The sequence below is a fragment of the Salvelinus namaycush genome, chromosome 24 (assembly GCF_016432855.1).
Source record: "Salvelinus namaycush isolate Seneca chromosome 24, SaNama_1.0, whole genome shotgun sequence".
NCBI classification, from domain to species: Eukaryota; Metazoa; Chordata; class Actinopteri; order Salmoniformes; family Salmonidae; genus Salvelinus; species Salvelinus namaycush.
The window spans coordinates 6,276,547-6,304,047 of record NC_052330.1 but is presented as its reverse complement, the minus strand read 5'-3'; the positions used below and the strand labels follow the sequence as shown (position 1 = coordinate 6,304,047).

At 42.1% G+C, this 27,501-nt stretch overlaps 1 protein-coding gene across 1 annotated transcript; it reads left to right on the top strand.

Annotated features, from left to right (window-relative positions):
- LOC120019634 (bifunctional protein GlmU-like) lies at positions 1-25,981 on the top strand. The gene is made up of 3 exons (XM_038962987.1): positions 1-313; positions 18,912-19,097; positions 24,601-25,981. Exons 1-3 carry the CDS (start codon positions 311-313, stop codon positions 24,850-24,852), a joined length of 441 nt encoding a protein of 146 aa, XP_038818915.1. The 5' UTR covers positions 1-310; the 3' UTR covers positions 24,853-25,981.
- Positions 25,982-27,501: the final 1,520 nt, after the last annotated feature.

Genomic DNA, 27,501 nt, shown 5'->3' with positions numbered 1-27,501 from the left:
CCAATAAATTGGGTGAGAAGAAAATACGCTATGGGAAATTATATTAGGTTTAACATGTAGCGTAGGCTACAACGTAATGCCCATTTAATTACCAATATTTAGGATTTTAAGGGGTAGGCTACAGAAAACAGCAGTGGGGTGTGTGTTTTAACTGCAACGTTCAGCAGTTCATGCACCGGAATCTGTGTACCTTGACCTACTACTTTCTCAAACAAGGGGAAGTTAACTTTTTATTAAATAGTGCCACGTTATGCACGTGGCAGGAAGAAATACATAACTTCAATCCTAAACTGACGGTCTCTTTGAAAGTATGGTGAGTTGACCGACTGTTTCCTGCTTTAATACATGTCTTGTTTTACATCGGTTGTCAAGGTATTTAGATTCATAAATACACTAGTTTGGCTACTAACCCTCCGTCGTTCTAGGGCTCTCCACGGGAGCAACATATCACCCAAGGTACAAAATATCTTGAACATAGGATATGCACACCAAGTGTGTTATTTGTCTGTCGACAGCGTTGTGTTTTTTCCCAATTCTGCTTTCTATAAGGTTACAGTAAAGGGTTTGCATAGACCTGGGTCTTATCTCATTAGCGATGTCAAGATCGGGTGAGCAGGAATGTGAGCATCGGAGTTGCTGCGTGTGATGTTCATAGGCCTTTAACCTATAACTAGCCCAATAATGTACTGTTAATGAGTGTAGGCGGCTCGCCTACTGTTACTCCTTAAGGTCTAAGGACTTCAATGTTACTGTCCCCCACGATGAAATCGGGAAGGGGACTGTGGGTCTGTCTCCGTTCGTACGTTCGTTCATGCTGCGTTTAGACAAGGGACACAGAGGGTGACGAGTGCTGGCAAAAACAAGCCAGCACCTTGGTATGCGTTGTTAAATTACACTGATTGGCCAGATGGTGGCGCCATAACAAGAGATTGAAAATGATAACTTGGGAAGATCATGGCCCTCACCCACTGACCCAAAGTCATCAAATGCAGTACCTTGGTCCCTCTCCTCACAAGGAACAAATTTGCCTCAGGGTCCGCCATTTTACATTTTGTGAAAAACACTGAATTAACCATGACACAACTTGAAATGTGGCATCTATGAGAAAGGTCACAACAGTGGAGCCTCCTCAGAGGAGGAAGGGGAGGACCGTCTTCCTCAGTGAATTGCATAGATAAAACTGTACTAAATATAGTCACACGTCACCAAATAATTGATTAAAAAACATGTTTTGCAATAAAGGTATAGAGTAGCCTCAACAGCGCTGTAGGGTAGCACCATGGTGTATTAGCCGGAGGACAGCTAGTTTCCGTCCTCCGACTTCAATACAAAACCCAGGAGGCACATGGTTCTCACCCTCTTCCATAGACTTACACAGTAATTATGACAACTCCTGGAGGACGTCCTCCAACCTGTTAGAGCTCTTGCAGGATGAACTGACATGTTGTCCACCCAATAAAAGGATCATAGAATAAATCTCATACTGAAAGCATATGCTACAGCTAGCTAGCGCTGCAGTGCATACAATTTGGTGAGTAGTTGACTCAGAGAGAGAAACACAATAGTTGAAGAGTTTAAGAAATTAATTTCTTCAAAAATGAAGGAGACGCAAGAGAGCTATATTTGTATTTTTTTTCATTTTCATTTACTGCGAATGCAGCTAGCTAGTTTAGCCTACTAAAAACATTTGGCTCAAACAGAGAGGGATGCTAGCTGGCTATAGCTTTACAACACTGGAACTCTTCCAAGTCAAGGTCAGTTTTATTAGTTTATTGCCACCAGGGCCAACTGGTGTAACTGCTAAACCGCTGCAGGATTGTAGCGGGTTTACTAATGCGTTAGTTCTAGTAGCTATATTGACTATGACGTTGGCTAATAATGGTGACAACGATTTAGGCTGTGTGTAGCAGTTAGCGGTTATGATATAAAGGTTTGGCTTGTAAAGATTTTTTCACCTGGTCAGACAGCTGATGTGTTGTGCACTGAAGTCCACAAGCTAAGGGAAAAGGTGAGAGGAGGAGAGCGCATAGATGCAAGAAGGAATTATAGCTACAAACATAGCTGCAGGAAAATGTTTTGGGGTGAGGGTGCTGCAACAAAATGTTGCCCGCACTACAGACGGCTATGTCGGTCCGCTAATACAGGACTAGTAAAGTCCCAGTGCACAACATTTTTTTTTCATATACTGATTTTTCAGGGCGTGCTGCAGCACCCTCAGCATATGCAATGAAACTGGGATAAACATACCTGAATTTGTCCAATAGAAACTCTGTTGCAACTGTTGGACTAATGATTACACCCTAGATCAGCTAGATGTAGGCCAGAGTGTGCAAGGCGGTATTGAATGTGTCACTGTCTGACACCTTGATTACTCACATTTCTGTCGTCCTGTGCACACCTGTGTTCTAGACTTTCATTCGTAGGCTAGGTTGTTAGAACCTCATGATGGGTATTGGGAAAACTTGAGTATCATGTTGTAGCCTAAACCTATCGATGTTACATTGAGTTGGGTGAATGGAATATGAATGACAGTCATCCAATATGCTGTAATAGAAATAAGGTCATGCTCATAAAAAATAGTCCTCCCTCATCTTAAATGGTGCCGACCGCCACTGCTCTCAACGCAATATTTTCCAGGGCCCAGTTTCTCGATAGCGATAGATCTTAGGCTTATGGGTGTTTTAACGATGCATCTTTTCTACAGCAGCCAAAGATGTAACGTGTTTCCCAAAACACCACGCAGAGAGAACAGTCGCTAAGTGCATCGTTGGAGCATTTGTTGATACTGGAATTTTCACAATACTGACGACGGATCAGCTCCTACAGAGATATTACCACCCATGGCTACAAATATTGAGGTGGCTTATTCTAATGCTTACCCAATAAAAATGCACTAAATCACCCATTTGGCACATCATTGCACACACGTCATAAAATATATTGAGACAAATGACAGACAGTACTCTAAAAGTAGCAAAATAGAACGATTTATTGAACATGAAATGTATTTCAATATGATTGAAATAGGCCGATATCATAGTGTATTTCAAATCAAATATTTTATTTATTTTATTTAACCAGTTGGCTAGTTGAGAACAAGTTCTCATTTACAACTGCAAAGCAAAGCGACACAAACAGAGTTAGTTACACATGGAATAGACAAACAGTCAATAACACATGCGCCGAATACAACAGTGAAATGCTTACTTACAAGCCCTTAACCAACAATGCAGTTAAGAAAATACCTATTTAAAAAAAGTAGGAGATAAGAAAAACAAATAATTAAAGAGCAACAGTAAATAACAATAGCGGGTCTATATACAGGGGGTATCGGTTCAGAGTCAATGTGCGGGGGCACCGATGTCAGGTAATTATGTACCTGCGGGGGCACCTATGTCGAGGTAATTATGTACATGCAGGAAGAGTTACTAAAGTGGCTATGCATAGATAATAACAGAGAGTAGCAGCAGGCGGGTGCAAATAGTCTGGGTAGCCATTTGATTAGCTGTTTAGGAGTCTAATGGATTGGGGGAAGAAGCTGTTTAGAAGCCTCTTGGACCTAGACTTGGCGCTTCGGTACCGCTTGCCCTGTGGTAGCAGAGAGAACAGTCTATGACTAGGGTGGCTGGAGTCTTTGACCATTTTTAGGGCCTTCCTCTGACACCGCCTGGTATAAAGGTCCTGGATGGCAGGAAGCTTGGTCCCGGTGATGTACTGGGCCGTACTCACTACCCTCTGTAGTGCCTTACGGTGGGATGCCGAGCAGTTCCCATACCAGGCAGTGTTGCAACCCGTCAGGATGCTCTCGATGGTGCAGCTGTAAAACCTTTTGAGGATCTGGGGACCCATGCCAAATCTGTTCAGTCTCCTGAGGGGGAATAGGTTTTGTCGTGCCCTCTTCACGACTGTCTTGATGTGCTTGGACCATGTTAGTTTGTTAGTGATGTGGACGCCAAGGAACTTGAAGCTGTCAACCTGTTCCACTGCAGCCCCGTAGATGAGAATGGGGCGTGCTCGGTCCTCCTTTTCCTGTAGTCCACAATCATCTCCTTTGTCTTGATCACGTTGAGGGACAGGTTGTTGTCCTGGCACTACACGGTCAGGTCTCTGACCTCCTCCCTATAGGCTGTCTCATCGTTGTCGGTGACCAGGCCTACCACTGCTGTGTCATCAGCATACTTAACTTCACTAGGGTAGGGTGCAGCATTGGGAATTTTGGATGAAAAGCGTGCCCAAATTAAACTGCCTGCTACTCAGCCATAAAAGATAGAATATGCATGTAATTAGTAGATTTGGATAGAAAACACTGACGTTTCTAAAACTGTTTGAATGATGTCTGTGAGTATAACAGAACTCATATGGCAGGCAAAAACCTAAGAAAAAATCCAACCACGAAGTGGGAAATCTGAGGTTTGTAGTTTTTCTTCTCTTTGCCTATCGAATACACAGTGTCTATGGGGTCATATTGCACTTCCTAAGGCTTCCACTAGATGTCAACAGTCTTTAGAACCTTGTTTGAGGCTTCTACTGTGAAGTGGGGGCGAATGAGAGGGGATTGAGTCAGAGGTCTGCCAGAGAGGCATGAGCTGACCGCGTTCACGTGATAGTTAGCTTGCGTGCCATTGCAATTCTACAGACAAAGGAATTCTCCGGTTGGAACATTATTGAAGATTTATGTTAACATCCTAAAGATTGATTCTATACATCGGTTGACATGTTTCTACGGACTGTAACGCAACTTTTTGACTTTATCTGAACCTAGTGATCGCGCCTCGTGAATTTTGATTACTGGGCTAAACGCGCAAACAAAAAGGAGGTATTTGGACATAAATGATGGTCATTATCGAACAAAACAAACATTTATTGTGTAACTGGGATTCCTGGGAGTGCATTCTGATGAAGATCGTCAAAGGTAAGTGAATATTTATAATGCTATTTCTGACTTCTGTTGACTACACAACATGGTGGATATCTGTTTGGGTTGTGTTGGTCTCTGAGCGCTGTACTCAGATTATTGCATGGTGTGCTTTTTCCATAAAGTTTTTTTGAAATCTGACACAGCGGTTGCATTAAGGAGAAGTGGATCTAAAATTCCATGCATAACAGTTGTATCTTTTAGCAATGTTTATTATGAGTATTTCTGTAAATTGATGTGGCCCGGAAAATTCACTGGATGTTTTGGAACTACTGAACATAACGCGCCAATGTAAACTCATATTTTTGGATATAAATATGAACTTTACCGAACAAAACATACATGTATTGTGTAACATGAAGTCCTATGAGTGTCATCTGATGAAGATCATCAAAGGTTAGTGATTCATTTTATCTCTATTTCTGCTTTTTGTGACTCCTCTCTTTGGCTGGAAAAATGGCTGTGTTTTTCTGTGACTTGGCTCTGACCTAACATAATCGTTTGGTGTGCTTTCGTCGTAAAGCATTTTTGAAATCGGACACTGGCTGGATTTACAACATGTGTATCTTTAAAATGGTGTAAAATACTTGTATGTTTGAGGAAATTTAATTATGGAATTTCTGTTTTGAATTTGGCGCCCTGCAGTTTCACTGGCTGTTGACGAGGTGGGACGCTAGCCCACATACCCAAGTGAGGTTAATGATGGTGTTGGAGTTATGCCTGGCCGAGCAGTCATGATTGAAAAGGGAGTACAGGAGGGGACTGAGTACGGACCCCTGAGGGGCCCCCTGTTCAGGATCAGCGTGGCGGATATGTTGTTACCTACCCTTACCACCTGGGGGTGGCCCGTCAGGAAGTCTAGGATCCAGTTGCAGAGGGAGGTGTTTAGTCCCAGGGTCCTTAGCTTAGTGATGAGCTTTGAGGGCACTATGGTGTTGAATGCTGAACTGTAGTCAATGAATAGCATTCTCACATAGGTGTTCCTTTTGTCCAGGTGGGAAAGGGCAGTGTGGAGTGCAATAGAGATTGCATAATCTGTGGATCTGTTGGTGGGGTATGCAAATTGGAGTGGGTCTAGGGTTTCTGGGAAAATGCTGTTGATGTGAGCCATGACCAGCCTTTCAAAGCATTTCATGGCTACAGACGTGAGTGCTACGGGTCGGTAGTCATTTAGGCAGGTTACCTTAGTGTTCCTGGGCGCAGGGACCATGGTGGTCTGCTTGAAACATGTTGGTGTTACAGTCTCAGACAGGGAGAGGTTGAAAATTTCAGTGAAGACTCTTGCCAGTTGGTCAGCGCATGCTTGGAGTACACGTCCTGGTAATCCGTCTGGCCCAGCGGCCTTGTGAATGCTGACCTGTTTAAAAGGTCTTACCCACATCGGCTGCGGAGAGCGTGATCACACAGTCATCCAGACCAGCTGATGCTCTCATGCAGGTTTCAGTGTTACTTGCCTCGAAGCGAGCATATAAGTTATTTAGCTCATCTGGTAGGCTCGTGTCACTGGGAAATTCTCGGTTGTGCTTCCCTTTGTAGTCTGTAATAGTTTGCAAGCTCTGCCACATCCGACGAGCATCGGAACCGGTGTAGTACGATTTGATCTTGCTCCTGTATTGACGCTTTGCCTGTTTGATGGTTCGTCAGAGGGCATAGCGGGAATTCTTATAAGCTTCCGGGTTAGAGTTCCGCTCCTTGAATGCGGCAGCTCTACCCTTTAGCTCAGTGCGGATGTTGCCTGTAATCCATGGCTTCTGGTTGGTGTATGTACGTACAGTCACTGTAGGGACAACGTCCTCGATGCACTTATTGATAAAGCCAGTGACTGATGTGGTGTACTCCTCAATGCCATCGGAAGAATCCCGGAACATGTTCCAGTCTGTGATAGCAAAACAGTCCTGTAGTTTAGCATCTGCTTCATCTGACCACTTTTTTTATAGACCGAGTCACTGGTGCTTCCTGCTTTCATTTTTGCTTGTAAGCAGTAATCAGGAGGATAGAGTTATGGTCAGATTTGCCAAATGGAGGGCGAGCTTTGTATGCATCTCTGTGTGTGGAATAAAGGTGGTCTGGAATTTTTTACCCTCTGGTTTCACATTTAACATGCTGATAGAAATTCGGTAAAACAGATTTAAGATTCCCTGCATTAAAGTTACTGGCCACCAGGAGCACCGCCACTGGGTGAGCATGTTCCTGTTTGCTTATGACAGAATACAGGTCATTGAGTGCAGTTTTAGTGCCAACTTTGTTCTGTGGTGGTATGTAGACAGCTACGAAAAATACAGATAAACTCTCTAGGTAGATAGTGTGGTCTACAACTTATCATGATATACTCTACCTCAGGCGAGCAAAACTTTGAGACTTCCTTAGATATTGTGCACCAGCTGTTGTTTACATAAATGCATAGGCCCCCACCCCGTGTCTTACCAGAGGCTGCTGTTCTGTCTTGCCGATAGTGTATAACCCACCAGCAATATGTTCTTCATGTCGTCGTTCAGCCACGACTGGGTGAAACATAAGATATTACAGTTTTTAATGTCCCGTTGGTAGGATATACAGTTGAAGTCGGAAGTTTACATACACCTAGGTTGGCGTCATTAAAACTAATTTTTCAATCACTCCACAAATGTATTGTTAACAAACTATAGTTTTGGCAAGTCGGTTAGGACATCTACTTTGTGCATGACACAAGTAATTTTTCCAACAATTGTTTACAGACAGATTATTTCACTGTATCACAATTCCAGTGGGTCAGAAGTTTACATACACTAGTTGACTGTGCCTTTAAACAGCTTGGAAAATTCCAGAAAATGATGTCACGGCTTTAGAAGCTTCTGTTAGGCTAATTGACATAATTTGAGTCAATTGGAGGTGTACTTGTGCATGTATTTCAAGGCCTACCTTCAAACTCAGTGCCTCTTTGCTTGACATCATGGGAAAATCAAAAGAAATCAGCCAAGACCTCAGAAAAACAATTGTAGACCTCGACAAGTCTGGTTCATCCTTGGGAGCAATTTCCAAACGCCTGAAGGTACCACTCGTCTGCACAAACAATAGTATGCAAGTATAGACACCATGGGACCACGCAGCCGTCATACCGCTGAGGAAGGAGAAGTGTTCTGTCTCTTAGAGATGAACGACTTGTGTGGAAAGTGCAAATCAATCCCAGAACAACAGCAAAGGACCTTGTGAAGATGCTGGAGGAAACGGGTACAAAAGTATCTATATCCATAGTAAAACGAGTCCTATATCAACATAACCTGAAAGGCTGCTCAGCAAGGAAGAAGCCACTGCTCCAAAACCACCATAAAAAAGCCAGACTACGGTTTGCAACTGCACATGGGGACAAAGATCGTACTTTTTGGAGAAATGTCCTCTGGTCTGATGAAACAAAAGTATAACTGTTTGGCCATAATGACCATCGTTATGTTTGGAGGAAAAAGGGGGAGGCTTGCAAGCCGAAGAACCCCATCCCAACTGTGAAGCACAGGGGTGGCAGGATCATGTTGTGGGGGTGCTTTGCTGCAGGAGGGACTGGTGCACTTCACAAAATAGATGGCATCATGAGGTAGGAAAATTGTGTGGATATATTGAAGCAACATCTCAAGACATCAGTCGGGAAGTTAAAGCTTGGTCGCAAATGGGTCTTCCAAATGGACAATGACCCCAAGCATACTTCCAAAATGGCTTAAGGACAACAAAGTCAAGGTAATGGAGTGGCCATCACAAAGCCCTGACCTCAATTCTATAGAAGATTTGTGGGCAGAACTGAAAAAGGTCCCGTGTGGCTCAGTTGGTAGAGCATGGCGCTTGCAACGCCAGGGTTGTGGGTTCGATTCCCACGGGGGGCCAGTACAAAAAAGTATGAATGTATGTACTTGTAAGTCGCTCTGGATAAGAGCGTCTGCTAAATGACGTAAATGTAAAAAGTGTGTGCGAGCAAGGAGGCCTACAAACCTGACTCAGTTACACCAGCTCTGTCAGGAGGAATGGGCCAAAATTCACCCAACTTATTTTGGGAAGCTTGTGGAAGGCTACCTAAAATGTTTGACCCAAGTTAAACAATTTAAAAGGCAATGCTACCAAATACTAATTGAGTGTATGTAAACTTCTGATCCACTGGGAATGTGATGAAAGAAATAAAAGATTAAATAAATTCTCTTTTTCTGACATTTCACATTCTTAAAATAAAGTGGTGATCCTAACTGACCTAAGACAGGGAATAAATGTCAGGAATTGTGAAAAACTGAGTTTAAATGTATTTGGCTAAGGTGTATGTAAACTTCCGACTTCAACTGTACATGCTTTCAGTTCTTCCCATTTATCTTCCAGCGATTGAACGTTAGCTAGCAGAATGGAAGGCAAGGGCAGATTAGACACTCGTCGCCTGATCCTCGCAAGGCACCCGGATCTTTTGCCTCAATCTCAGTTTCTTTTCTCCAGCGAATCACGGGGATCGGGGCCTGGTGTCTGCAGTATATCCCTCGTGTCCGACTCATTGAAGAATAACTCCTCGTCCAATTTGAGGTGAGGAATCCCAGTTCTGATGTCCAGAAGCTCTTTTCGGTTATAAGAGATGGTAGGATCAACATTATGTACAAAACATAACTAGACAATGACTGAGGTTAAAGTGCAGACTGTCAGCTTTAATTTGAGGGTATTTTCATCCATATCAGGTGAACCGTTTACTAATTATAACACTTTTTGTAAAAGTATTGGGACAAATTCACTTACAGTATCAGTCAAAAAGTTTGGACACCTACTCATTCAAGGGTTTGTCTTTATTTTTACTATTTTCTACATTGTAGAATAATAGTGAAGACAAAATATGAAATAACATACATGGAATCACGTATTAACCAAAAAACAAATGAAAATATATTTGAGATTCTTCAAAGTAGCCACCCTTTGCCTTGATGACAGCTTTGTACACTCTTGGCATTCTCTCAACCAGCTTCATGAGGAATTATTTTCCAACAGTCTTGAAGGAGTTCCCACATATGCTGAGTACTTATTGACTGCTTTTCCTTCACTCTGCAGTCCAACTCATCCCAATTGGGTTGAGGTCGTGTGATTGTGAAGGCCAGGTCATCTGATCCAGCACTCCCATCACTCTCCTTGGTCAAATGTGTATTAAAGTAGTAAAAAGTTAAATATTTGGTCCCATATTCCTAGCACGTAATGACTACATCAAACTTGTGACTCTAGAAATTTGTTGGATGCATTTTGTTTGTATTGGTTGTGTTTCAGATTATTTTGTGTCTAACAGAAATGAATGGTAGGCTAAATAATATATTATGTCATTTTGGATTCACTTTAATTGTAAATAAAAAAACTGAATCCACATTCATGTAGAAGTGTTTAGAAACGTTCTATTCTTATTTACAATAAAAGTTACTTTAATTTGTCCCAATACTTTTAGTACTCTAAAATGGAGAGGGGACTATGTAAAAAAATTATTATAATAATAATAATAAATAAAAAGAGGTGCTGTAATTTCTAAACAGTTCACCCCACATGGATGAAAATAGCCTCAAATTAAAGCTGACCATTTGCAGTTTAACATCCTGTATTGTATCATTTAAAACCCAAAGTGCTGGAGTACAGAGCCAAAACAACAAATGTGTCACTGTCTCAATACTTTGAGCTCATTGTATATTTGAATGCATTTATTTTCATTTGAAGCTTCTTTTTACAAGTTGCTTGTTTCTATCAATTGCAAAGACATTGGTTGGCAACATTGTATGTGTAGTCAACTTTGTTCTGAAGTTAAAAGTGGTCACAGAGAGACGATTAACCATGTTTATATTGTATAAAGTGACGAAGAAGGGCAAAAAAAGCATCTAACGACGCACTTAGCGGTTCTACATTTAAGTGCAACGTTAATAACGATGGTTTTGGAAAACAGCTCGAGATATACCGATGCTCCTACAAAGGTTCTAATGATGAACTTAGCCTAAAGATGCTTTTGGGAAACTGGGCCCAGACTACTACCTAATTTTCAGAGGTAGACTGGCTCTGGCAGCCAAAACAGCCAAATACCCAATCTAAACATGAATCGAATCTCAATTGCAATACTGTTCTAGAAACATAAAGCCATTTACTTTCATATCACCTCAAAAATATTTTCAAAATACACACTTACTGTACGCTGTTATAATCAGCCTTATCACAGTTGCAGCCAACAGTATTTGTCAGTTATAACACGTTTCTGGTGGCCTTCTTCTGTTACACACAGGTGTGCGGAGCATGCTAGATAGTTAATTAGCCCAGGTGGTTTTCTCTGTAACATGGAGATATGGCTGTGTGTAGTAATTTAAGCTTTTTTTTAAATTATAATTTCTATCTGATATGAAACATAAGGAACGTCCCACAATCAATGCGTGTTCAAGATACCTTCATCAATAGGTGCTAAAGGTAGTTAGCGTCTATGAATGGGGTAACCTATAACAAACATAGCAATATAAATGAAGTGTAACGTCATCTGCCCATAAGAGATTGCATTATGTCTGTATGTATGAATACACGCTTTGGCATCTTCTCTTTTAAAGTTTTCCCATAAATAAATGTGCATTAATTGTCGTTGTCAAACCAAAATGTCCTTGCATAATCAAGCACACTACAGCTACTCAAAACATGTATTCATCACCTGAAATATTTGGGTTGTCACTTGGTTGTAGTGTTTGTGTGGTGATCCAATCCAGGGGATTTGGGGGGATTTGAAGTAGTTAGATGAGCAGGAGAGAGTGACAGAGAGGTGCTTCACAGAGGTTTGATAATTATGTGCTTTAAAAGCGTGCAGTCATCAGGGCCTCTCTCTGCTCTGTGACAAAGCTGGAAGTTGCTTGTTCAGAGCCAGGGTTACAATCACTGTTTTGATTCGAACAAAAGTCCCCTGATTGTGTTTGTGGCAGGTTAGATACTAACAAACCATGTTACAAACATTATAGACCATCAGGGCCTAAAATAAACACCTGCCATATGCGGGTAGATTTTGTCATTGGCGGGTAAAAGGTGCTGAGTAGTCAATCTGGAATCTGCATTGGGCTGTGCAGAATTTACTGTGATACGGCCTCTGCAGAAGTCAGGGCATTCATACTTCTTGCGCAGAGCTGTTAAGTAGACCTGTTGTGAAGGAAGTTGTCAAGGATGTGTGTTTGTGTTTATACAGGACCTCCTGCCCCCGCCTACCGTCAACCAATCATGTCAATTATGGAGCTATATGGACCCATCTGCATTGTTACAACATTTGGGAGGCGCACAATGATACAGTACGGAGCACAATTTGGCCTCCGGAGACTCCACTATTGCATCACAACCTGCATACGGAGACTAACCACATTTTCAGACATTGGCTTTAGGATGTTTATTTCACCAGCCACGTCGGCGGGTGGTCAGGGCTCCACAGTGCGAGCATTTCACTCGCATTTGTGAATAAAAAAATAAAAAAAGTCAAGTATGATCACATTTATAGTAAAATAAATGCTGCAGTAGCTGTTTAAAAAGTATTTATGCCGTTTTTGTTTTATAGCTGGTAAATTAATTGCACAAATTCTATCTAGCCTATTCCACCTCGCACTGGGAAACTGCCTGGCTGGGGGCTGTGCTCACGTGTAGATAACTCATTCATGGTTCATTTTTAGAGGCGCTGCACACTGGCATAAAAAATTGGTCTAATTTACTTGACTTTGCCCATGTGTTTCATGGCAATTTACATAGCTTTGTTCACAAGCTAGGTTGTTTTTCTATGTTTGAGTTTCAACTGTTAGTGAAGAGAAGACAACGCTACTACACTGAACAAAAATATAAACGCAACATGTAAAATGTTGTATACAAATTTGTTTACATCCCTGTTAGTGAGCATTTCTCCTTTGCCAAGATATTCTATCCAATTGACAGATGTGGCATATCAAGAATATGATTAAACAGCAGGATTATTACACAGGTGTACCTTGGGCTGGGCACAATAAAAGGCCACTCTAAAATGTGCAGTTGTGTCACACAACACAATGCCACAGATGTCTCAAATTTTGAGGGAGCGTGCAATTGTCATGCTGACTGCAGGAATGTCTACCAGAGCTATTCCCAGAGAATGTAATATTAATTTCTCTACCATGCCTGGCAACAATAGCTCAGTCGAAGTGGTAGGCCACACAAGCTCACAGAATGGGACCACTGAGTGCTTAAAACCTCTACCGACTCCCCCTCCCGGATCCGGGATCCTCCTCATCAGAAACGCTGACTAGCATAGCCTAGCCTAGCGCCACAGGGAATATCATATAATATAATTTCATGAAATCACAAGTCCAATACAGCAAATGAAAGATAAACATCTTGTGAATCCAGCCAACATGTCCGATTTTTAAAATGTTTTACAGCGAAAACACAACATATATTTATGTTAGCTCACCACAATAGCGCAACACACAACGCCATTTTTTCACCGCAAAGATAGCTTTCACAAAACCCACAAATAGAGATAAAATTAATCACTAACCTTTGAGCAACTTCATCAGATGACAGTCTTATAACATCATGTTATACAATACATTTATGTTTTGTTCGAAAATGTGCATATTTATAGCTACAAATCCTGGTTTTACATTGTGAACATGGCGCAAAAATGCTCCAAATTGTCCGGAGAAATTTTGGAGAGTCACGTAATCTAACAGAATAACTCATCATAAACTTTGCTGAAAAATACATGTTGGACATATAATTAAAGATACACTGGTTCTTAATGCAACCGCTGTGTTAGATTTAAAAAAAATAACTTTAGTAAAAAGCACAGCATACAATAATCTGAGACAGCGCTCAGCCATTCTCCGCCATGTTGGAGTCAACATATTCAGCAAAAATACGAAATAACATCATAAATATTATCTTACCTTTGATGAACTTTCATCAAAATGCAGTGCCAGGAGTCCTAGTTCCACAATAAATCGTTGTTTTGTTTTAGAATGTCCATTTCTTCTGTCGAATTAGCAACTTTGGCTAGCATAGTGGAGCTCACATGTCCATGAACGTTTGGCGCATGGAACGAAAAATTCCAAAAGTCATAATAAAAGTCGAATAAACTGGTCAAACTCAGTTGAAAATCCATCTTTAGGATGTTTTTCTCATATGTATCCAATAACGTCCCAGACGGAGCATTTCTTCGTGTTTACCTAACGCATTGCAGAAAAAGATATGGTGCTCCCAGGTGCGCAGCAAAATACTGCCAATATGGCTGACCTGTCACTCCAAAAGCTCTCATTCGGTCCCACATCAGGCTAGACACCTCATTCAACGTTCTACTGCCTGTTGACATATCCATAAATACAAGACAATTGAATAGGAGCAGCCCTTCACAGAGACCCATTTCAGAATTTTCACTTCCTGTTTTGAAGTTTGCCTGCCAAATGAGTTCTGTTTTACTCACAGATATAATTCAAACAGTTTTAGAAACTTCAGAGTGTTTTCTATCCAATAGTAATAATAATATGCATATCATATGATCTAGAACAGAGTACGAGGCCGTTTAATTTGGGCACTATTTTTTCCCAAAGTGAAAATAGCGCCCCCTATTAAGAAGTTAAGTGCGTAGCATGTGAAAATCGTCTGTCTATTGCAACTACCAAGTTCCAAACTGCCTCTGGAAGCAACGTCAGCACAAGAACTGTTCATTGGGATCTTTGTGAAATAGTTTTCCATAGCCGAGCAGCTGCACAGAAGCCTAAGATCACCACACGCAATGCCAACCGTCACCTGGAGTGGTGTAAACCTCGCCGCAATTGGACTCAAACAGTGGAAACGCGTTCTCTGGATTTTATTTTTTATTTTATTTTTATTTAACCTTTATTTAACCAGGTAGGCTAGTTGAGAACAAGTTCTCATTTGCAACTGCGACCTGGCCAAGATAAAGCATAGCAATTCGACACATACAACAACACAGAGTTACACATGGAATAAACAAAACATACAGTCGATAATACAGTAGAAAAATAAGTCTATATACAATGTGAGCAAATGAGGTGAGATGGGAGGTAAAGGCAAAAAAAAGGCCATGGTGGCGAAGTAAATACAATATAGCAAGTAAAACACTGGAATAGTAGATTTGTAGTGGAAGAATGTGCAAAGTAGAAATATAAATAATGGTGTGCAAAGGAGCAAAATAAATAAATAAATACAGTAGGGGAAGAGGTAGTAGTTTGGGCTAAATTTATAGATAGGCTATGTGCAGTAATCTGTGATCTGCTCTGACAGCTGGTGCTTAAAGCTAGTGAGGGAGAAGTGTTTCCTGCTTCAGAGATTTTTGCAGTTCGTTCCAGTCATTGGCAGCAGAGAACTGGAAGGAAAGACCAAAGGAGGAATTGGCTTTGGGGGTGACCAGTGAGATATACCTGCTGGAGCGCGTGCTACGAGTGGGTGCTGCTATGGTGACCAGTGAGCTGAGATAAGGCGGGGCTTTACCTAGCAGAGACTTGTAGATAACCTGTAGCCAGTGGGTTTGGCGACGAGTACGAAGCGAGGGCCAACCAACGAGAGCATACAGGTCGCAATGGTGGGTAGTGTATGTGGCTTTGGTGACAAAACGGATGGCACTGTGATAGACCGCATCCAGTTTGTTGAGTAGAGTGTTGGAGGCTATTTTATAGATGACATCACCGAAATTGAGGATCGGTAGGATGGTCAGTTTTACGAGGGTATGTTTGGCAGCATGAGTGAAGGATGCTTTGTTGCGATATAGGAAGCCGATTCTAGATTTAATTTTGGATTGGAGATGCTTAATGTGAGTCTGGAAGGAGAGTTTACAGTCTAACCAGACACCTAGGTATTTGTAGTTGTCCACGTATTCTAAGTCAGAGCCGTCCAGAGTAGTGATGCTGGACGGGCGAGCAGGTGCGGGCAGTGATCGGTTGAATAGCATGCATTTAGTTGCGTTTTAAGAGCAGTTGGAAGCCATGGAAGGTGAGTTGTATGGCATTGAAGCTCGTCTGGAGGTTAGTTAACACAGTGTCCAAAGAGGGGCCAGAAGTATACAGAATGGTGTCGTCTGTGTAGAGGTGTATCAGAGAATCACCAGCAGCAAGAGCAACATCATTGAAGTATACAGAGAAGAGAGTCGGCCCGAGGATTGAACCCTGTGGCATCCCCATAGAGACTGCCAGAGGTCAGGACAACAGGCCCTCCGATTTGACACACTGAACTGGAGTGATGAATCACACTTCACCATCTAGCAGTCCGATGGATGAATTTCGGTTTGTTGGATGCCAGGAGAACGCTACCTGCCCCAATGCATAGTGCCAACTGTAAAGTTTGGTGGAGGTGGAGGAGTAATAATGGTCTGGGGTTGTTTTTCATGGTTCGGGCTAGGCCCCTTAGTTCCAGTGAAGTGAAATCTTAACACTACCGCATACAATGACATTGTAAATGATTCTATGTTTCCAACTTTGTTTCAAGAGTTTGGGGAAGGCCCTTTCCTGTTTCAGCATGACAATAACCCTGTGCACAAAGCGAGGTCCATACACAAATTGTTCGTCGAGATCGGTGTGGAAGAATTTGACTGGCCTGCACAGAGCTCTGACCTCAACCCCATCAAACACCTTTGAGATTAAATGGAACGCAGACTGCGAGCCGGGCCTAATCTCCCAACATCAGTGCCCGACCTCACTAAGGCTCTTGTGGCTGAATGGAAGCAAGTCCCCGCAGCAATGTTCCAACATCTAGTGGATAATAAGAGTGGAGGCTGTTATAGCAGCAAAGGGGGGACAAACTCCATATTAATGCCCATGATTTTGGAATGAGATGTTCAATGATCAGGTGTCCACATACTTTTGGTCATGTAGTGTATTTTTGTTCATCCATCCATGATAAATATTATATGATAAGCTATATGACAAATTGCCTAATGATCTGAATAGGGGCTAGTTAATGGGACAGAACTTAGATATTCCCGAGTGGCGCAGCGGCCTAAGGCACTGCATCTCAGTGCTAGAGGCGTCACCACAGACCCTGGTTTGATTGCAGGCTGTATCACAACCGTCCGTGATTGGGAGTCCCGTAGGGCGGCACACAATTGGCCCGGCGTCGTTAGGGTTTGGCTGGGTGGGGTAGGCCGTCATTGTAAATAAGAATTTGTTCTAAACTGACTTGCCTAGTTAAATAAATACAATTTAAAAATCTGCATCAATAACGCAAATGTTTCTCCTTTCATTCTTGTCCACCAATCCAGTCTGACTCCTCCCATCATCCTTCTCTGGATGTTGCATTCTGGAATCTCCTCCCCTGCTGGGAGAAAAGGAGGAAACCGGAGCTGCTGGTTTGAATGAAGGATTTGGAGAAAGACAGAATATCCTCCCTTTCCTTTATTGTAATGAGCTACTCGCCAGGTGGTGCTTGTGGTTGTGGATTTCTGAGTTGAACCACACATGTACCAGTCCTGAAGACTGGCTCCATTTCAAGATGAAGCCTAACTTTCCAATACAAACTCCTTGGCTTATGGTCATACTGTATGATTTGCCTCAATGTAATTATTGATAAATTGTTGATGAGCCTCATGAAACTGACTGACCGCTACGCTCCCGTTGCCTTTCAGTTTGTGTGACTTGAATGTGCAGCTCGTGAGATCAGGTTGGTTGAAGAATCATGATGTTATGGTTTACTTCTGTAATGCAGAGCTGCTCTGTCAGGCGGTTGAAGACCAGCAGGGTGAACACTGAGTAAATGAGAATACGATATGGAATCCGTTGGAGAGAACACTGAGGTGGTGATAAACTCATTTGCATACACCGGCTGGGGCCCATGTCTTTACCGCAGGTTATGGGGTCAGGCTCGTATTTAGTTAACCGTGATGATCCTGTTAAAGAACTGAATGGACCACCATCCTAGCGAGTGTGCCTCTCGAGTCTATACCTCTATCCTCCTCCCCTCTCCTCTCCCTCTGTTCCCCTTTACCCAACATGTGAACTATGATTAATGGACTTCTTGGGCTCAATGACTCCGGGAAACCATAATTGGGTCAAGCCAGGCCTGGAACAATAGAGAGCAGCCCCAGATTGAGAAGGAGAAAGAAGCGATGGCTGCTAGGGGTTGGGAGTGAATAAAGTTTGGGAGCTTTGCAATGCTACAGCTCACCACCAGCCCAGTACCAAACATGCTCATGTCTCGGTCTCCCCCCATCCCTTTCTATTAGAGGTCGACCGATTCATCGGAATGGCCGATTAATTAGGGCCGATTTCAAGTTTTCATAACAATCAGTATTTTATTTTTTACACCTTTATTTAACTAGGCAAGTCAGTTAAGAACACATTCTTACTTTCAATAACGGCCTAGGAACGGTGGGTTAACTGCCGGGGGCAGAACGACAGATTTTTACCTTGTCAGCTCGGGGATTCGATTTTGCAACCTTCCGGTTACTAGTCCAACACTCTAACCATTGCACTCCACGAGGAGCCTGCGTGGCAGGCTGACTACCTGTTACGCGAGGGCAGCAAGAAGCCAAGGTAAGTTGCTAGCTAGCATTAAACTTATCTTAACATAATCACTAGTTAACTACACATGGTTGATGATATACTGTTACACTGGCAATACTAAAGTGCCTATAAGAACATCCAATAGTCAAAGGTATATGAAATACAAATCGTATAGAGAGAAATAGTCCTATAATTCCTATAATAACTACAACCTAAAACTTCTTACTTGGGAATATTGAAGACTCATGTTAAAAGGAACCACCAGCTTTCATATGTCCTCATGTTCTGAGCAAGGAACTTAAACGTTAGCTTTTTGGCACATATTGCACTTTTACTTTCTTCTCCAACACTTTGTATTGTTGTAATTGTCATTATTACAAATACATTATATATGTTTTTATTTATTTATTATTATTATTATTATTTTTATTTTTTTTAATCGGCCGATTAATTGCTATCGGCTTTTTTTGGTCCTCCAATAATCGGTATAGGCGTTGAAAAATCATAATCGGTCGACCTCTACTTTCTATGTCCACTGTGCCTAGGCATCTGCAGGCTCTCCCCTCAAGGTCCACGCAGTGCGCTTTGGGCCGGGACAGGATTTGCTGTGCTCCCTGCTGGCATTCGTGGAGGAGAGAAACCTCAAAGCGCCATTCATCATCACCTGTGTGGGTAGCGTAACCAAGGCAACACTCCGGCTGGCAAACGCCACTGCAGGGAATACCAATGAGGTACTTGGCAGAGATGTTGGCTGGCAACCATCCGTCATGCTTCTGGTGAAGTGTCTAAATTGTTGTTGTAAATGAACCCCAAATGGCACCCTATACACTTCATAGTCCATACTTTTGAGCAGGCTTCTGATGGCTCTGGTCTAAAGTAGTGCACTATATCAGGAATAGGGTACCATTTGGGACGTAGCCAAGTCTTGTAAGTGCCTCCACAGAATTCACAGGGGTTTGTGTTGGCACTGAGTGGGATTGGGAGGACATCTGGCAAGACGTCAAAGGACATGATGAAAGGGCCTTTGAGCACTGTTGTACACACAGCAAATCTCTCATAAATGGGTACGTGTTGTGTTATAGTATGACAATATACTACAGTAATACTACACTACAGTCTCCCTTGGGAAAGAGGTCCTCTGAGCTCATTTGGACTACCTGCTTAAAGTGGAACTGACCGCGTTTTAGCAACAAATATTTTAAAATCTGTTCATACAGTATACACCGCCAGGAAGAATGACTTTTACATTTTTTTAAATCAGACAAAAGAGCACTTATATATGGTCATTTTAACGTTTTAATGTTTGGATAGGGCGTATAGTAAGGCATTTCTGAACATTCTGTGGCAATAGAGTGGGAACACGGCTGTGCGCTTGGACAACACTGCAGTAAATAAAACCTAATAAAAACATGTCTAGACCAGGGCTGGAGTCTACACAAACCGGTGCGCCATAGCCAATCAGAGCTACAGTAGGCCTGTATGCAAATAAGCAATTTGCCATAGGGGCCTGCCATCATTCACTTTGAACTGGACTGTCTGTTTACAGGCAGTAGCAACAGCAAGATTTTAGACCATTTAGAACACCAAAAGCCACCTTTTGGTAAAATATGTACCACAGGAGTGTGGAATTCGCGGGCCAGACATGGCCTAGTTGTCTATACAAAAATTGCAACTGCGACCCAAACTGGCCATTGTTTTATTAGATCAAATATAGCCCTTTTAATGTCCACGTACATATGATGCTGTATATAGCATTTTAACAAATAATGTATGCAGAATATGCTGCGGCCTTAATCAAGAAGTATTTAATAACTCCAAATAACAAAGACGTAGCTATAGGTTGTTGTAACATTTCAACTTAAAATATATTTTTCCTTTTTTTTGCACTGCATGGATCACCTGTGTGCTTGAATGCCGCGTTACTGTATCGGGCACACAATATGTATTGTAGTTGAGTAGCCAGCCTAGACTACTTCTCAAATGTTGCAGTAATACGCCTACATGTTTCTCCTTTACATGCTGTTTTGTTTCGTTTTCATTGTCAAGCTTTAAAAACCCAAGCCAGACTGCAACATTTTAGTAGCCTAGCTAGGACCGTTACATGTCTGTACACTTTCCCTCCGCTGCGCGCTGTAAACGGGACACATGAAAGCCGCGCAAGTAACTCAAGATATCTCATTTATACTTGCTTGTGTGTCCTATTCGGTCCGAGGGCCTTGTTTGACACATGTGCGCTAGCCTATTAGCCACGAATTACTTGTGATCATTGCCCTTGCTAGTTTGATTGTATTGACATTACCTGCCTTAGTTAGTCGTCCGATTTTGTTCCAAATATTGAGTCATTGAAACTGAAACAGTGCATCCTGAATGGGTGGTGGCAGTAAACAATGTACCAGGCCAGCTGTGATCTACAACCTGATAGTAATATTTTTTGGAGTACCAAGAAATGTATTGGTGAATTATATTAATCATACATTGAACTGCATCCAACAATGTCTTACTGTACGCCACGACATTTTGAGTCAAATAACCTGTCAGTTCCACTTTTTTTTTAATTTTTTTAAGTAATGCTGTACTACCAAGGTTATTATAGTTGTTTTTATTTGTTTTTAGATGTTTATTTTGAATTCAGTTTACTTTCCGAACGGATTTAATAGTTTTAGTTATAGCTGTATAAAAATATTCTTCGGTTTTATATTATTTAGTTTGGGGAAAGAAATGTGTGGGAGGCTAGGAGCCATTTGCATTGTATAGTTTTTTGGGATGTCACTTCAGGTCATAGGTTAGGTTAGTCATCCTCATTCCATGGCCATTTTGATTAGATGGGGTGATTTGGTCAAGTGTGAAACGCTCAGCGTCGCAAAATAAATTTAGAAATCCATGTTATTCAATTATTGCACCCACACTGCTCGCGCGCACCAACAAGCGTCTGTAACGCCAAGGGCATAGAAGTCGTTCCTATTTCTGACGCAGATCGCGCTGAAAGTCATCTCCTCATTGGTTTATAGAAGCAGGTACCCATGTGCTATCTCCTCATTGGTTTTACGCACGTGGGTGATTGAAAGACGAACTTTGTTGCCGGTTGTCGTGGTAACACAATGAAAGTTTAGATGCGATCACCTTATAAGTTCAAAGATGAAAAAGCCTGGAAGGAGGAGAGATGACTAGAAACTATTCGGTTGGTCGTTTTATGTGTGGATTAATTGTCGGAGTAGAGGTCCTTGTGCATTTCAGGTAAAATAACAACTCAATGTTTATATCCCAGGACAAATTATCTAGCAACAGCAAGCTATCTAAATAGGACAAATTAACGTTTGCAAGCTAGCTAGCTAACGCAATACATGTTTAATGCTTTTCAACCTGTCCCCAAATTAATGTCATTGGTTCAGAGTTTTGTTTTGATATTTTAACCTGCGTGTCGTGATCGCGTTTGGTGTGGGGGGGCAAAATACATTTATGCACGATAGCGCACGATGGCGCACGCGCGCAGCAGGTTTGGGTTCCGTGTTAGGCACTGTATCGCAGTGCTAGAGGCGTCACTACAGACCCGGGTTCGATCCCAGGCTGTGTCGCAGCCGGCTATGAACGGGACACCCATGAGGCAACGCACAATTGGGCCAGCATCGTTCGGGTTAGGGGAGGGTTTGGCAAGCCGGGATGTCCTTGTCCCATCGCCGACTTCGGTCGCCAGGTGTATGGTGTTTCCTCCGACACATTGGTGCGGCTGGATTCCGCGTTAAGCGGGCAGTGTGTCAAGAAGCAATGTAGCTTGGCAGGGCTGTTTTGGAGGATGCATGGCTCTCAACCGTGGCCTGTCCCGAGTCGGTACGGGAGTTGCAGCGATGTGACAAGACTAACTACCAATTGGAGCAGACGTAGTATATATATTTTTTTCATTAGCTCATGAAGCGTAACGCAAAACACAGTGGGGATCTGTGTTATAATGGCGCACAGTAAGTGTATCTTTTTGTAAAAACATTTTGGGGAGTAGAATTTCTGAGGTTTCCTAAACGCTGTGATTATTAACGTGTAGAGTTGTACACGTTGGCCCCACTGGGGTCAATTGTTCAAATGAGAACTCTGGCTGTATAGTCTTGGGTTCTCGAGAGCTAAGGTTAGGTTTAAATTATAAAGTCAATCTCAATGTGACTTGGATTTTAAAAGGAATAGTGCCGAGACTGGTGCAAAAAATAGGGCGGAAGGAAACTCGCTCTCGCCCATGTTTACACCAATCAAATTATATTGAACTATAGTAGTACATGTTAAAAGAATCAAGTTAGCCACCTAGCATTTTCCCCCACTGTTAGCTAGTGACAGTGATGCACAAGCTAGGCCTTTGAAACATCGCAATCTCCTGGCCGCATTTACCCGCCAGATTCAGTAGTTTGAAAACCCGCCAAAAGCTAGAAAATCCCATTAGATAGTTGCCCTAAATTTAGAGAAAAAAACTAAAACTGAACATAATTCATGGTGGATTTTATTTGAGTTTGTTTTGGAGTTAAACCGTTACAATATAGTTTTAGTTTTTGAAACAGGTTTGTTAATTATTTACTAAATATTGTTTGATTAGTTTTCATTTTAGTTTCAATTTAAGTTTACTATACAGTGCCTTTAAAGTATTGAGACCCCTTGACTTTTTTCACATTTTGTTACATTAGCCTTATTCTAAAATATATATTTTTTTAAATCCTCAATCTACACACAATACCCCATAATGACAGCAAAAACAGGTTTTTGCAAATTGTTTGCTAATAAATAAAACACATTGAAATATAACATTGACATAAGTATTCAGACCCTTTACTCAGTACTTTGTTGAAGCACTTTTGACAGTGATTACAGCCTCGAGGCTTCTTAGATATGACGCTACAAGCTTGGCACACCTTTATTTGGGAGTTTCTCCCATTCTTTTCTGCAGAGTCTCAAGCTCTCAGGTTGGATGGAGAGCGTTGCTGCGCAGCTATTTTCAGGTCTCTCCAGAGATGTTCTATCGGGTTAAAGTCTGGGCTCTGGCTAGGCCACTCAAGGACATTCAGAGACTTGTCCCAAAGCCACTGCATTGTCTTGGCTGTGTGCTTAGGGTTGTTGTTCTGTTGGAAGGTGAACCTTTTCCCCAGTCTAAGGTCCTGAGCTCTCTGGAGCAGGTTTTCATCAAGGATCTCTCTGTACTTTGCACCGTTCATCTTTGCCTCGATCCTGACTAGTCTCCCAGGCCCTGCCACTGAAAAACCTCCTCACAACATGATGCTGCTACCACCATGCTTCACCATAGGGATGGTGCAATGTTTCCTCCAGACGTGATGCTTGGCATTCAGGCCAAAGAGTTTAACCTTGGTTTCATCAGACCAGAGAATCTTGTTTCTCATGGTCTGAAAGTCCTTTAGATGCCTTTTGGCAAACTCCAAGCAGGCTGTCATGTGCCTTTTACTGAGGAGTGGCTTCTGTCTGGCCACTCTACCATAAAGGCCTGATTGGTGGAGTGCTGCAGAGATGGTTGTCCTTCTGGAAGGTTCTCCCATCTCCGTAGAGGAACTCTAGAGTGCTGTCAGAGTGACCATCGGGTTCTTGGTCACCTCCCTGAACAAGGCCCTTCTCCCCCAATTGCTCAGTTTGGCCGGGCAGTAACCTCTAGGAAGAGTATTGGTGGTTCCAAACTTCTTCCATTTTAGAATGATGGAGGCCAGTGTGTTCTTGGGAACCTTTAATGCTGCAGACATTTTTTGTACCCTTCCCCAGATCTGTGCTTCGGCACTATCCTGTCTTGGAGCTCTACGGACAATTTCTTCGACCTCATGGCTTGTTTTTTTTGCTCTGACGTGCACTGTCAACTGGGACCTTATATAGACAAGTGTGTGCCTTTCCAAATCATGTCCATTCAATTGAATTTAACACAGGTGGATTCCAATCAAGTTGTAGAAACATCTCAAGGACGATCAATGGAAACAGGATGCGCCTGAGCTCAATTTCGAGTCTCATAGCAAAAGTTCTGAATACTTATGTAAATAATGTATTTGTTTTTTTTACGAATGTATACACATTTCTAAAAACCTGTTTTTGTCATTATGGGGTATTGTGTGTAGATAAAAAAAAAAAAAAAAGAATTAATCAATTTTATAATAAGGCTGTAACATTACAAAATGAGGAAAAGGTCAAGGGGTCTGAATACTTTCCGAAAGCACTGTAATAACCTTGTGTTACCACCCTAAATTGTATTTTCCTCCAACCTGTTTCCAGGTGATCCATCTTGACGATCGCCTTGAGATCGTGTCGCTGGTGGGCACACTGAACAAGGAAGCTCACCTCCATATCTGCCTGGCCGACAAGGAGGGGAAGACGGTGGGAGGACATGTACTGGGGGACCTGGAGGTGTTCACCACGGCTGAGGTGGTCATCGGTGAGGCCTCTGATCTGCTGTTTGACAGACAGATGGACCATCGCACAGGCTTCCCTGAGCTGGTCATCCAACCCCGCTCTGAAAAGAACTAGACGAAGGAGGAGGACTTTATTCACCTATACTCACCTCCATATTTATTTGGACAGTGAAGCATTTTTTTTCCCTTCTCTATAATCCAGAATTTGGGATTTAAGATCAAACGTTTCCTATGAGGCGACAGTACAGAAAGTCACCTTTTCTGTTTTACTGTTAAGATGTGAAAGCACTTCATGTATCTAGTTGCCCCATTTAAAGAAGTCATAAGTATTTGGACAAATTCACTTATAGAGTATTGAAGTGGTCTAAAGTTTAGTATTTGGTCCTATATTCCTAGTACACAATGATTACATCAATCTGGTGACCCTACAAACTCGATGGATGCATTTGCAGTTGGTTTTGGTTGTGTTTTGCCCAATAGGAAGTGAATGGTGAATGATGTCTGGAGTAGTTTTCTTTCTAAGTTAATAGATAAGATGTTTCTCAACACTTCTAAATGAATCCTGTTAATGCCACGCTTAAGAAAAATCAGGAGAGAATCAGGAATAATGACGATCGAGAAGGTTACAGAGGCTACAACAAAACATGCTAACCTCTCACCATTACCTATAACAGAGGCTACAACAAAACATGCTAACCTCTCACCATTACCTATAACAGAGGCTACAACAAAACATGCTAACCTCTCACCATTACCTATAACAGAGGCTACAACAAAACATGCTAACCTCTCACCATTACCTATAACAGAGGCTACAACAAAACATGCTAACCTCTCACCATTACCAATAGCAGGTTAGCATTTTCATTTATTAAACTTCTGTAGCGCTTTTCATAGAATCTCAAAGTGCTTCAAGTAATATGAAACATTTTATCTCAAATCCAAAATGCTGGAGTATAGAGCCCCCCCCCCCCCCAAAAAAAATGCTTCACTGACTAAATACATATGGATGGGAGTGTATGGATGTCTAATAGTAATATCTTCTCCTCTAGCAGTTTCATATAAATAGATTGTAATGAGATTTAATTCATTCTGCTTGACTACAATGGCAGTGTAACACTTTATACCAGATATTTGGAGACAGCTTTGTCTTTGTCGTTTTCTACACTGTTATTACGCTTTTGTAATGTAATATACTACGTTCACCAAGAGCAGCCTTAATACAGCACGTCTCCCTAATCTAACCCACTTCTTCGTCACTTTCTTAATTAAGCTTAGTGTTCTTATTCTCCCCCACACATACAGCCACCAGTGAACAGTGGTCTTCACCAGAGCAGGCTTTGGAGAGCGCTGACAATACCGTAAGGATGTTTGTAGCATATGTCAACAGCTGACGGAACAGCCAACGAGAGAGCACTCTTCCATTTTGTTGTCTCTTCCAGTTTCCACATGTAAATGTTGGGTTTGGCTCTTTTGTTCACTGGGAGGTTGTAAAATTGATAGGAAAACAGCCATTTCACAGTAATTAAATATATATTATTTTCTTCCACCTTTCCTCTGCTAATGTGAACTGACGATCCCCAAATACAGCCTCCATAGAGCGACTTTAAACGGTAACACTTTCTATGGAGCAGATGACTAATGATGTAACACGGAACAGCTGTGGGAGAAACCGTTTCTAACAGAAACCCTCCCTCCCCTGAGCGTGGAGTCGTTCTGACCAATAGGAGAATCTCTAGGGGCCTGGGCAGTGTTCTGCTAATAGATGTTTAACTAAAGCATGTCTTTTTAATGGCTCTGACCGCCTGTTTGCTGAGACACAATGGGAGAACTCCCCCAGGATTAGCCGTGACATCCACACAGCCCCAGCCGCCCGACTGAAGAAAGTAGGCTTGCGCACGGCTGTCTGAGGGGACAGATGCATGGTTGTATGTGGGCGGGGAGTGGTAACAACATTTTGATGGAGCAGTGTTCACGTAGATCTATGTGCTTTAATTAGGCCCGATGGTTGGAGGGAGGGAGGGAGGGGGAGAGAGAGAGGTGACATTGAAGGCATACCTGTATGTGTTGTAAGTGCTTACGGAGCGAGTGCTACATTAAGTTGTTCTTCAGATCAGAGTGTTGATGATGACTCAAATAGGAGCTAGACGGTACATAGCTAAGCCCTTCACCACATTTCCTAAAGGATTTTACAGCTTTTTTAGCATAGAAATTTGTATCCATTGTATGCATTTTCTTTGGCTTTTCCCTTCCAGGCACCTGCTCGTGTGCCTGTTGTCATTCTTAAATGTCAAATGGCTAGTGAAGGAGTGGGCCATCAAGGCCCTGTGTTGATAACAGGTCTTATCGTAATAGATCCCACAACAAAGTTAAATCAGGAATACAACATGGAATTGGGCTGGGAACAATACAGTAGATTATATAGCTTTTGTCATGGGTCTCTGCTTATGAGTCACCGCAAAGCCTTGGTAGGCTGGAGGAGGAAGATAGACTGAGTATGCATTCCAAATGGCACCCGATTCCCTATAAAGTGCACTACTTTGATCAGGGCCCATTAGTGCACTACTTTTGACCAGAGACTATGTAGGGAATAGGGTGCTATTTGGTCCGCATTGTGATTCTAGAGAGACAGTTGATTGTGTTTCGGATTACAGTCAGAGGGCTAGAGCAGTAAAATTTGAGTTGGAATAAGCAAGCAGTTTAACATACTGTAACTAACCCATTACATTATACTTTTTTTTTTAAAGCAGGAAACCATGATCAA

What these genes read in the sequence shown, in the direction of transcription:
- LOC120019634 (XM_038962987.1), top strand. An exon ending in CTGCAGGGAATACCAATGAG is followed by an intron (nt 19,098 to 24,600) that starts GTACTTGGCAGA and finishes ACCTGTTTCCAG; the next exon opens with GTGATCCATCTTGACGATCG.